Here is a 13,633-nt window from a genome sequence, read left to right on the forward strand (position 1 = left end):
CATCTCGTTCGTTTTGTAAGAGCTATAGGGCCCGGCCAGCTCTTTCAGGTGCATTCAGAGGGCGCGCGTGGCCAAACCAATCTACTCTGCTCCCCTGTCGGCCAGCAAGGCCGGCCGGTTTGTCCTAGAGCTACGATGAGAGTGGGCTCACGCCTTGCGCAAACAACCGACCCGTCGCCAGCTGGTGGCTGCAGCGGGAACTGCGTTGTGCGGCTGCTGATGGCTTTTTTTATTTTTGTTGTTCTCCTCTTCTACCTTATAGCGCTCGGCAGCCGTGGTATATTTCCTCTTTCGCGCTGAATTCCCCTTTCGTATTCTCGCTCACTTATTTATCATTATTTGTGTGTGTGTGTGTGCATCGACGTTCACGGGCAAAAAAAAATAATAACTTATTTCGTACACGCAGTGCGGCAGACCGCGATACCACTACATTTCCATTACAGATGCCGTTTTCTGTCCGGTTCACCTGTATGAAATATATTTTCTCCAAGGTAGGTTGCCTGCAACGGACGGGAAATGGTTGGGAAACGCGCGGGTCTCGCATAAAGTTGTGGCTTCGTTCCTGCAGGACAGTGACTATGAACTACCTTCGTTTATAAATGCGTCTTGTTCGTGTTACCTCATTTACCTTTTCCCACTTTTTTTCCCTATTACTGTCACCTTCTTAAGATTCCTTTCTCTGCCATTCACCTGTTTGTCTGTCCGTCTATCTATCTATCTATCTATCTATCTATCTATCTATCTATCTATCTATCTATCTATCTATCTATCTATCTATCTATCTATCTATCTATCTATCTATCTATCTATCTATCTGCCAGCCTGCCTGCCTGCCTGCCTGTCTGTCTGAGCCATCGCCATCATTATCTTGACGAATGAATCAGAATCGATAAAGAAAGTTAGCGTGACATAGCACATATTTCTAGCGTGTCCTCGGCTAAGTATCGCAATAAAGGCAAAAAATTGACTTCTTGCGTAACGGATGGTTTGAGAATTATATGAAGGGTATCACTGCAGTCGATACAGCTTGCGCAACCTTTTCCCGTCGACATCCGTTTGTGTTATAGACGCGGTTCCGAACATGTACTGGGCCAGAGTTTGCTCAGTTGTGAAATCTCGCGATTTTCCACAAGCTCCGCACGTTACAAAACTGACGTGACGATTGGTTTCAAAATCCACTAACCGGCGAATCCAGCCTATATGAACAAACTGCTGAACTGGGGGGCGTAAGAAGGTCACTGTGAGAAAAGCGCAGGAGAGTTAACAGGATAATAATTTAGAATACCTTCACGATTTAGATTATTAGAGCATCGCGGAATGTGGCCGATGTGTCGGTTCTTTCTATCTGCAATACCGGTAATTATGCAACCACGTACAAACCTTCTAGTCCTTGTAAATAGCATCGTGTCTTTCATGCGTTTCTTTTTTAGTGTGCGTGCAAGGGTCAGTCATTCATCGCTTCTGTGTCAGTAATATATTTAAGCTCATTAGTTCAGTAGTGCACCCCTAGGTGGCTTAAAGCTTCGGGACTTACCAAACCGATTCTCGCGTCGACACATCCTTAAAGAATAATGGCACAAGGTCATAACCATTTCTTTTCTACTATTTTTCTGTTTGACATGTTTGATAAAATTTTACCGTTCGCAACAGCATAATAAATATCAGCTGTGGTTTAATTGTTGTAAACAAAGTTATCACTAGCGAAATGAACGTTTGTCTTAAAAAGGCAGCGCACAGTGTTATTTAAACTTGCCTCTCATCGCCTCGTAACGCAGTGGCGAGGCTACGAACGAACGCAGCTGCAACGCCCCTGAGCTGGGGACCATGTGGCATGACGTCATGCCTGCCGCACTATCGGTGGAGCGCGAGCCGCCGGAGCAGCTGCCAAGGTGACCATTTGCGGGAAAACCACTGCGCATGAGCAGTAACCGCACAGGTAGCGTTCCTGTACAGGCGTTTTGGTTTTGGTTGGAAAACATCAGCCTGGCGTTCCATCAGTATGACCCGTAGTAACGGCGAACACTGCCGTTTTCACGCAAACACCGTACCTCACAGACGGTGCACAAGCCGTCCTCACTGAACCTATAGTTAATCGACAGACATTTCAAGGTTCAACTTCAAGTGTATAACGTAATGTTCTTCTTAAAAGAGCAAGCGTAATGAGCCTGGCGAACCGTCGAGGTAGCGGAGTGCAGGTATCACCTCACTTGGTTATTTCTCAGGCTGAAACGCGAGAAATTCTTGTTTTACACCGTGTATACAAACGTCAACAGAATGTTTTTCTCCTTTACCTTCTTGTTTCAGTAACGGGCATGCGTTTTTGGTCCTAAAGCAACAAAACAAGCGCATTTAAACCGCTAAACACTGCATTGAGCGTGTTAGTTGACGAAGATGTTTTCCAACCAAAAGCGAAGCTTTCCTGTTTACACGACAGGGGGCGCTCACTTTTCCGCAAATGGTCAATTACGACGCGATTAATAACCTTGGGAGGCATAGCGCAGGAAAGCTTTTGTCCTAAAACTGTACGTGAGGTTAAAAGCTCGGACTCTGCACAGCTGGCTAAATCAAGTAATAATTTGCTCTAAACAGGCCAGTAATGGCCGCATTGAACAATCCGACGCAAAATATGCGGTCTGCTAGCGTAATTCGCTCAACAACAGCAACCAAGAAATTGTTTTTTTTTCTTGTTCAATATGCAATAACCTAAACATACGCGTCCTTTTGCATTGTAATGCATGGGTCAGCATCTCGTTGCCCCCGCCCCTATTAGGGGCGAAGCTCCTTAAGGCGTGGGTCTGTACATCCTCCGATGTATGTAGAAGTAGTAGTAGATAGCCACCGGTGGCACATACCCGCTACCCACTCTAGAGCGGGTATGTGCCACAGGGGATGCGAGATTGTGGTACTTGGAGTGTTCACCAGATGGACGCACGGACGGACGGACAGACAGAGTAGCAGACGGACGGGCGGATGGACGAACGTGCAGACGGACGAACGGACGGACAGACGCATGGATGGATTCGTGGACGGACGCATGGACAGACGGACGTACACATGAATGGACGCGCGGATGGTTGTGTGGACGGAGAGAAGCACGGATGGGCTGAAGGACGCTTCGCCCCACTCATCATCATTCACTCCGTGAATTCGCCGCGATTTTTTTTTAAATACTGCACGACCGGTGGTACACCGGTGATGCCGTGTCCCACGTGTCACATTGGAGTTGAAAAATCCTATACGCCCGGTAGAGGAAGCCACCATTAAGTCGCGGACCGTAATCGCGCAAGCCGTGGCCTGAATTCGGGTTGTTTCACGCGTGAGTCGATCCCGCATATCTGTGACGTGACCGGCAAACGGGCAGCCGCGCCACTGCGGCGTCGTCGCGACGTGGAGCTTTTGCTGCGACGGGCCACGAATTTCGCACACCGAGAATAAAATCAGCGCGGCTGCGTCCATTACGCGGTGTCGATACCCGCCCTGCGAACGCGAAATGAAAAAGTGATGATCCCGTGGCGTGCGACGCAGTTCTCGCGCAGTCTCCGCACCGACACGAGGCTTCCCGTGGCGAAGCCTGTACAGTGGGTAATTTCATTCGTTCTCGCGTTTTAGATGCGGAAGCATCTTATACTCGCGCCTTGTAGTGCGCCGTCCGCGCCGTCCGCACCGCTTCTCGAACATTCGACAGCTGACGCGCGCGCATGCGCCGTCGCGCCGTCGCCCACTCTTCCACCATCTGTGCATCCCTTCCTCCTCTACACACCGCGCGTGCTTCACTCCTCCACCATCTGTGCACCCTTCCTCCTCTAAAAACCGCGTTCGACATCTACAATTCTCCTGATTCTCCAGTGGACGCGCATGTGGCGTCGCGCTTCGAGAACATTCAACAGCTGACAGTGCATGCGCCGTCGAGCTGTATATATACTCAAGGTCGGCGCTCGCTCGCTCAGTTGCCGCTCGTCGGTTGGTTTGTACGGCGCGTCGACGTCCAAGGTCGCGGTGAAATGAATTCCAACGAATCCACAAACACAATGATCGACGTCCCTTCGACCAGCGCCGCCCTTTCGCATACGTGTGTACGGGTTCACTCATTTAACACACCCTCCTACAACCACGTTAACCAATTTAGCCATCGACCCAAGTAAGTCGCAATTTAACACCCCATTTCACAACCACGTTAACCAATTTAGCCATCGACCCAAGTAAGTCGCACTTTAACACCCCGTTAACCAATTATATGCTCCGCATCTTCCTCAGTGTTCCCCCGAGGGAAGCTGCGGGCAATTTTTTTTAATGTGCACCGAGAGAGACTGGTTCGATTGACTTGGTGCCCCGCAGTTTCTTGCTGCACAAGTATTTTCAGAGTTGTAAAACGCAGAATGGACAAATACAGTTAGAAGTCTCGCGCCAACAGAAGAAACGATATATTTAATATTTGAAAAGACCTCGAAGCGCACATACAATTTTACATCTCCCCCATCCTCCTCCCTTGCGCAGGGTAGCAAACCGGCTGCCTATTGGCCGGTTAACCGCCCTGCCGTTCTTTTCTTCCTATTTTTTTTTCCTTTCCTTCAGTGCAATGGTCACTGTTCCTTTCGAGCGACTGATCGATAACCCGTATATACAAGATTCAAACCTTTCACTCTCGGCTGCTGACACGCGGGTCGCGGGAACGAATCCCGGCTGCGGCGGCTGCATTTCTGATGGAGGCGGAAATGCTGTAGGCCCGTGTGCTCAGATTTGGGTGCACGTTAAAGAACCCCAGGTGGTTGAAATTTCCGGAGCCCTCCACTATACAGCGTCTCTCATAATCATATGGTGGTTTTAGCACGTTAAACCGAACATATCAATCTATAAATCTAATTTTTCACTTTCAAGCGTCATTTGCGTGTATCCTTACTTTCTTTATTTTTGCCGTCTATATATTTTAATGTTAAGTGGTAGCCCACCACGGTAAAGCAGTGGCTGCTCAACTGTTGGCCCGAAGGTCACCGATTTGAGGATTTAATCCCGGCCGCGGCAGTCACATCTCGATGGGGGCGAAATCGAGGCCCGTGTATTGTGCGACGTGAGTGCACGCTAAAGAACACCAGATTGCCGAAATTTCCTCAGCCCTCCACTATGGCGTCTCTCATAATCATATCGGGCTTTTGAGACGTAAAACCCCGGATGTTATAATTAAAGTCATGTTGAATGTTTGTCGTGTCAGACAGTTTAATGTGTCCTTTCTTTTTAGGCCATCCGCGTATGAGTAACGAACACAATAATAAATAAAATATCAAGAATATGCAATAGACATCACAATCAACCATTTCCTTACTTAATAAGAACTTCTTGTTGGGTAGTACATAACATCTTGATTCTAGCACTAAAAAAAAATACAAACACGTTTGAGAAGGCAGGACAGGGGCTTCTAACAACTGGTTTATTTCAAAAGTTACAATGAAATATACAGCACAGTGGCGCACAGATATTCCGTGATTTCAATGTTCTATAGGAAGAAGGCGGAACAAATCAGCCCATGCACTCTGGGAGGCGCACCATATAAAGGAAAAAAAGGTGATAAAGGAGATTAACTGTGTAGTGACACGTCAGTGTGCCAGTACAAGAGCGAGATTAGGGTTTTTTGGTGAGTGACACATGTTCTATAGCCCGATTAGTAATTTTGTCTTGATATGCGGTCGGTACGTTTGCGCACCACTGTTCTATAGATATTTGATCGCAAAATTTCCACTAAGCCAGCTGTTAGTAGCGCTTGTCCTGTCTTCTCACACGTTTTCATATTTTTTTAGCACAAAAATCCCGATGCACGGTATAGGTTTTCTTACCCCCGTATTCATAAACGCTCCTCGACTCGAATTCCATCCTTCACTTGACTGGGTTGAGCACTGCGCCACTGCTCGACTGAAATTGACGCTGCGCTTCTCAAGAACTTCGCTGCAGAATACTGCCGATATGCAGTGACTTGGTCTGCCAAGAGACGGCGCTCTCATCGTCTTTTTCAAGTCGAGGAGAGCCCTTGAGTGAAGGAGCGTTTGTGAATACGGGGGTTATTGTTGTAAAAATTTATTTTGCTTGAGTCATAGCTTCAGAGACACGGGGGAAAAAAAGCGATCGACTTCACGTGCCTAAACGGGCGCCATTTAGAATACCACACGACGCAAATAATCTAAGTCTAAAGCCGGTATCTCAACATAGCTTGTTAGTCACATTGAAGGATATACTGTATGTTGGAGCGCAAGCGTGCGTGGTGCTCCCAATTAACTGGGGAGGTGGAGAGGAAGAAAAAAAAAAGAGGAGGATACTAACCAGGCTTCCGGTTATAGCTACCTTAAACTGGGGGATTACAGAAGGGAATTAGGTAGATGAAATTAAGAGGAGGGAGGGGGCAATGTGCTTACCAATAGAAGAAGTATTGAAAATTAAGCAACGGTGCACTTCTCACAATGATCTGCCTTTGGTCCTTTGCTTTGGAAAAGTACTGACGGAAAGCAAAGAGTTCTTGGAATGAAGCAATAGCCGCCTGTGCCATGGCGTCCATTATAGCTATGAAACATCGTGGTCACAAGCCTTTTTCTCTGAACAATGGCGGGTAAAGTTCCTCTCAGTAAAAAAAGTATAGGATATGTAACATATATTTAACGCAAAAGGAGGAAGGGATGGAACTCGGAGGAGAGAAAAAGAGAGGCGGTGCACTTTAGCGCTGGCCCCCTGCTCCTTGTTTGTTCTTCTCCGAGTTCGTTCCTTTTCTATTTTCGCGCTAAAAATATGTCGTGCGTTATACACCACCAACTCGACCAATAGGAAGCAGACTTTGTACCCTCATCTTAGGGCAGAGGGGTTGACACCATGCACGCGTCTGTGTATTGGTGCCGTTCATAGGAGCAATTTCACGCTTTCCATAAGGTGCGGTGCCACCGGCTCCCAGAAACGTGACCATTAATAAGTGACGCAGCATGTCTAGCACGGAGACCCACGGACGATACCTTCGAAGCACAGTGCGATCCATGCCGCAGTCGCGGAGGAAAATATACTGCGCATATACCGATCACCTTCATCGGATGTGGACGTTGCTTCGTCGGTCGTACATAATTGAAGGCGGCAGCAGTATAGCGCTTGGTGAGTCTATATACCATCACCTGCGGGCGGGCCAGACGACTCGGTCGGATGTGTGCCGCGCCCATGCTGCCGTGACAAGCGCGCTCCGAGCTGTCGTGGCCTAACGCACAAAACGAGGCTTTGCACGCGGCGTTCAACTCCTTGATGATTGATGTGTGGGGTTTAACGTCCCAAAACCACCATATGATTATGAGAGACGCCGTAGTGGAGGCCTCCGGAAATTTAGACCACCTGGGGTTCTTTAACGTGCACCCAAATCTGAGCACACGGGCCTATAACATTTCCGCCTCCATCAGAAATGCAGCCGCCACAGCCGGGATTTGAACCCACGACCTGCGGGTCAGCAGCCGAGTACCTTAGCCACTAGACCACCGCGGCGGGGCGGCGTTCAACTCCTTGCTGCACGGTACTGCACATAGAGTTTCCCACAATACTTACTATATAGAGGGAACTCTGGCGCTAGTGTCTATGGGAGCTACAACGCACGGCGCTTCAGCGAGCATGGGAATGATGGGTAGTACACACATTTGTCTAATATTAGTACTTCTGGCCTGCTTCTGGCTCCATGTGTGTTCGTGTGGCTTGGAGCTGTTTTTTTTTTTCACGAAAACATAAATTAGCAAATGTTCACCGTTTGCGCTTCACAACCTTATTATTTTAAGCTTACTATTTCGAATCAAGACCTTAAGTTCAAAAGGGTTCGTTCTTTCTTTCAAAACAAAACTGTAACCAGTAATAAACGAAGCCGCAAGTACGATTCGCCGCCCGCAAGTACGAAGACTAGGCAAATGTGTGTACTACCCATCACTCCCATGGACGCTGAAGGATCGCAGCGCCAGAGTGCCCTCTAGTTCATTTAACCATATGGTGTAGTAGCGCAATTTTCACGGGGACAAAGAGAACAAGAACACACGACACTCGCTACACTCGCAACTAATTTTATTTCAGAAGCAGCACATCATATATATATGATGTGCTGCTTCTGAAATAAAATTAGTTGCGAGTGTAGCGAGTGTCGTGTGTTCTTGTTCTCTTTGTCCCCGTGAAAATTGCGCTACTACACCATATGGTTAAATGATGTCTCACCAACTAGCCCAGCTCTCAACCCTACTGCCCTCTAGTTAATTTTGAGAAACTCTATGGTACTGCAGGTGGGCGGTAGTCGTGCGATAGTTTCTCTATCTGACGTCGATTGATTGATTTGTGGAGTTTAACGTCCCAAAACCACCATATGATTATGAGAGACGCCGTAGTGGAGGGCTCCGGAAATTTTGACCACCTGGGGTTCTTTCACGTGCTTCATCTGACGTCAGCAACGACGGTACACCAAGAGGCCAGCAGCGCTGCGACAATGTCGCACCGCTGCCGCCGTCCTGCAATACCGTCGCCACTGACGTAAACTCGAGAAACGATTCTTTCATAACTGAGAGCGCGGGGTACAGGAAGAAAAAAAGAAAAAGAAAAGCTACCAAAGAGAAATCCGGGTCTTCACAACATGGTGTTCGGCTGTGTAGCGCAATGTCCGCGTGCCATTACAAGAAGTAACCAATGACGGCGTGAGATGAGAATAAAGTATGTTAATCCAGTGAGACGCTGTTTTCTAAGCTGGATCAAGCTTCGGTATATGTTCATTTTGGGAGGCGAAGCTTCCTATGCCGTAGGTCGTGAGTCCGTGATGTATGTAGTAGTAGTAGTAGTAGTAGTAGTAGTAGTAGTAGTAGTAGTAGTAGTAGTAGTAGTAGTAGTAGCTAGCCACCTCCACGGCCAGACTAGAGGGGCGGCCCGCGCGCAAAACCTTTTCAATTGAGGAGGAAACCCACGCACGTTAATCACAAATAAAAAGATAGTTGTTTTTGATGAAATGACTTACAAAGACAAGTATTGGTAACTTAATCTCGTATAAAATTTGCCTTGCATTTGGTGCTTAATAAAAGAAAAGTAATATCGGAAAGACGCACTTTGAGCACTATCTGACCTCAAAGGGTTGTCACGTTAAGCTCGCTGGGAGTAACTTCTTTGGCTTTAGCAAGGTATAGCTATTATAACCTCCTCAGTTTTAGCAAAATCTAGCTAGGGATCGTTTACCTTTTTTTTTCCAAACACAGGTATAGCTAGGGTTGGGCCGCAGTGCCATGAATCTAGTGAACTAGTATATAACCATGAACTGGACGTGGTGAAAGGCTGAAATTAACACGAAGCGCAGGCCATAAGAAAGTGCGCGAGTGCCACCTCTCGTTTAGTACTTGAAATGTTCGCTGGAAGGCGGTACTTTTATATGCTGAATATGTGATGAAAAAATGCGAGATGGCGGTACTTGGAGTGTTCACTAGATGAATAAACGGACGGACAGACAGATGCACGGACGGACGCTTCGCCCCTCTCATCATCAAGCACTCCGTGGATATGCTGCGATTCTTTTTTTCAAGTGACCGTGACGCCCATATGTTATAAACGTACAACACGTACACTGAAAGACGTTATGTGACATCATCATCATCAATAGCAGAAGCAGCATCCTATATTTTTTCCACCGCAGAGTGCTACCCACCAAAAATGCAGGACAGACACTTCTTCCAGTGTTTCTGCGCAAGATGATTTCATTTTATGTCTGGAACCATTTTGGCCCCTGCTGGGGGAGATCTAAGCAACGCGCTTCATTCTACGTGGCCTCCGAGATAGGCTCCTGCAGCGCGCGAGGGACTAATTTAACGCAGTGAATGCAGCACATTACACCAACAGCGACGTGCGCGTGCACTACCAAACAACTAAGCCCAGGATTAGACTCGCCTCCATCGTTTTAAATCTATTTGTTTTTTTGACACCTTCGTATTTTGCTCTCTCTATATCATCTTTTCAAGCTCACTACAGACACGTTATGTATTGACCGGTGCGAAGAACCTCCATGAAACGTCCTTGCGATCAATTCCGTTGGGTGCGTCTTCTGAAACTTGGGAGATTGGCATTCCGAATGGTAACCTGAGAGGTGCGGATAGAGCAAGGTCATGAAATCACACCAAGTTGTTTTACTCGACAGCCGGGGCGATTTTTTTTTGTAGGCTATTTATCTCAAAGGGCACTTATTTCGTAGACCAAATGGACTTAATGCCACTTGCATGAAAGCTTTGTTTTCAGCCCGAGACCTATAAAAATAACCTGCAACAAAAAAAAAAACGTTTCAGCCCAATTCGCAGTCACCTTTGTAATTTATACCACATCGCGCAGGTGCGACGCGCCGTATTGACAGTAAGTGTAGAAGGTGACTCTATAGCGTCAGTAGATTGAAACCGAGTGTTTGCCTTGAAAGAGCCGCTAGATCACACATAGTTCAGAGACACGAAAGCAATTTCTTTTTCGTCTTCACTACCTCTTTATAGGCACTGTCACCTCCTCACCACTTACTTTTTTTAAACAGTGACAGTAGTTCTTAGTCGAGGCTTTCAAGTCCAGAGGCCATCGAAGACCAAAAACTTGTAGTTGTCTCTACTGGTAGCTCCCACCACCCTTCCCACAACGAAGCTGGACAGACAGACAGACAGATAGTGAGATAGATAGATAAATAGATACGCTAAAAGTGCCAACAAAACCTAAGGAAATTATTGTAAACAATAGCCCACCTAAGGATCGTGATCATTGGAGTAGCTATCAACGCCATCACTTCCTAGATGTCCCCGCGATCTGTTACGACATACTACATCCAGACCGCGCAAGTCCCGTAGGAGACTATGGGTCACCTGCTTGACGATACCATGCAGATCAACTTCAGATGACCTAAATCACCAGAAATGCCAAATGCGCATATTGATGCCGCCACCACAATAACAGCGATTACTTATAGCTGTTCAAACATTGCGAACGAGACTGTGGAATAACCACACACAAAAAAATGACGGAAGGGAATTTTGAGGGCTTTTTTCTGTGATGCAAAACGAATTGTCCTGTCTGTCTGCTGGTTTTCATTAAGGTCATATTTAGTTCCTCTAATGTTTTAGGGTATTGGTAACATTGTGGACATATTTGCTCACATTCGACGGTATTTTTATTGTACAATGTGAAGTTTTGCTTCGTTTCTTTTTCAATACCCATTAGATCAATGTTTTCTATACCTACATTGATACTTTTATTGTTTTCTTATATTAATGTTATTGTTAGAAAGAATGCGTATACTTTCCAAATCATCACATCAAGTATCATTTATATAAATGTAATAACTTGTCTCAAAGCGTAGTAAACCTTGAACGGGAAGGATTTCTTCAAAAGTGAAACCAAGCAGAGAGAAATTTGTTCCATAATATTTTAAATATGAAACTGTGATGCCGCTGAAAGGACTACTGTTCGCAAAATTACGTCACATACTGCGTGCAAGCAATCGATAACTCGCGATCTCGAAGTACTTTTAAAACAAATTCCTGCGCGCCGTAAATGAAAAATGGCACGAAACTCGCAGGTCCGATCCTCTCTTATCGTTGTTTATCTATAAACGCGAGGGCATTACTTCAGCGAAGTGCTTAATGTGCTTCCCCTTCTTATCAGCTGTCACTCAAAAAAATTATCAGAGAGCCAGCGCCACATAAGCAGCGTTCATTGGCAGTGATGCGTCATTTTAGATAAAATGTTTCTTCGGGAATGCAGAGTCCGAATCATGGTTTAGAGAGCCCGTTCTCGGCTGCGCATGCTTGAAGATTCCAGCTAACAGCAGTGTTCAGCCAGTTGTTTGGGCTCAAGTATAGGCCAGAAAATACTCATGGGACAGGCGTACGATCATTTGACAAGGTGATGTCAGAACCATGAATCAGCCGTGTTTCCGCGGCTTCACTCAACTTTCTCATTTCGGCAGCGTAGCGTAACAATATTAGCGTGCGGCCGTCGATGAAATGCCACATTAATATGTCAAAAAAGTTTGTATTCTAATAATTCATCATGAAAGAAGCTAAACGTGAGACCACGGGCACAAAACAAGGGGTCAAGATATTAGTATTAGTGACTGCTTTTGCGCATCTACCTTCTCCATGCATCAAACACGCAAAATCTGTGAGTCGTGCATGGCATCATGTTCGGCAGTATTATTCGCATTATCCACCGCAGTTTCGCTTCACCATTTCTGTAACCAACATTTTAACACGCCTCGAAGCTTCGAGCAGGCGCACGTCAACGGCGAAATGCGTGATCACGTCCGAATTGCATGAGCACACGTGATGTGTAGCGCACGCACTGTGTACCACTACGCACTACACGCGTGGCACGCACGCGCCGCCCCCCATTCAAGTCGCCTCGCTCACCTCAGACCGGTGTCCGCGGAGGTTGTAGTTTGTGCGCTGGGGGTGCTCGGCCGTCTTGCGGCAGTGGCATGTGGTGAAGGTGACGCCCACGATGCCGCGCGCGTTGCCGGACGCCAGCCAGCCGTCCTGGTAGTAGTTGACGCGGTTCAGTCGCCAGCCGTCCTCCTCGGGCAGCTCGTCGGGCACCTTGCCCATCCACGTGAGAGACAGCACCGAGCAGTCGGTGCGCGACGACCAACTCCGTTCGAAGTGCAGGTGCATCGCGAAATCACCTTCTTCGTCCCGCCGCTCACTTTTGCACGGTCGTCCCCTCAACAACGGGCCGTCTTTCTTCTCCGAGCCGTATTGATCGCGGGCTACTCGCCGGCAGCACGCTAGACGACGAATGCGGCGAGCTTGGCCCGTGCCGCCACCAACGACGCCGAGTCGAGAGAGGACACGCTCGCGTTCCCCCCATCGGGGCACGGAATAAGGCCCGTAAACGCCACGGACACGCACTCACACAGGCGCGCCTCGCGATGAAATTTGACGAACCCCAACTCTACCACGTTCTGGATCGGTAGCAAGGAAGTCAGCTTGGCTTAGACGTACGACTGCGAAGCGCGCGGAGTGCACTCTTGCGCTGGACGGTGGCGACTTGGCCGACGTGGTCGAACGTCATGGTGTCGTCTGAGAAGGCAGGGCGGGGCCGGCTCGGGTTGGGTTGTGGTCGTTGTAGTCATTTCGTGAGCGGGGTGTGCCGCTCGCCGCCGGGCCGCATCCCGAGCCAGCGCGACATGCGCCTCGAGTGAGTGCCCGTTTCCGTTATTGGAGAAGGAGCGCGCGGCTGCTGTGCTGTGAGGGAGAGTGGGTAGCGAGAGCGAGCGCGCGCCACGAATCCGAAAATCGAAACCGCGCAAGCGTCGCCCTCCCACGAGGAAGGAGTAAGCAATCTTGTGAGAAGAATGCATTAGCATGATTGAAAAACCTCTAATCTTCCAAGTACGACAACTCCAGTGTGCCACTCTACACTGAGAGTAATTTCTTGTTTTGAACTTCCCGCTGGATAGCAACAAGGAAAGCATTTGATAGTTAGTGTGATAAAGGAAGCTTACGTAAATATTTATCAATAATCTAGAAATTATTTGTACGAGTCATTTATGGGTGAAAAAAACTAAAATTTTATGTTCAGATCACTGTGGTTTTGTTCCCAGGATGTTTACAAACAAAATCCTGCTTAAAAACGAAACTAAAGCCTTTTT

The 13,633-nt window shown here is 47.5% G+C and overlaps 1 protein-coding gene across 1 annotated transcript in view; it reads right to left on the minus strand.

The window, feature by feature from the left end:
- Positions 1-13,090, minus strand: part of Tusp (WD40 superfamily protein Tusp) — a 177,216-nt gene extending 164,126 nt beyond the window's left edge. Inside the window, exon 1 of the mRNA XM_075894476.1 lies at positions 12,393-13,090. Within this exon, the coding sequence (XP_075750591.1) occupies positions 12,393-12,653 (261 nt within the window). The 5' untranslated portion in view covers positions 12,654-13,090. The remainder of the gene's footprint in view (positions 1-12,392) is intronic.
- Positions 13,091-13,633: the final 543 nt, after the last annotated feature.

Source organism: Rhipicephalus microplus, chromosome 5, assembly GCF_043290135.1.
Source record: "Rhipicephalus microplus isolate Deutch F79 chromosome 5, USDA_Rmic, whole genome shotgun sequence".
NCBI lineage: Eukaryota > Metazoa > Arthropoda > Arachnida > Ixodida > Ixodidae > Rhipicephalus > Rhipicephalus microplus.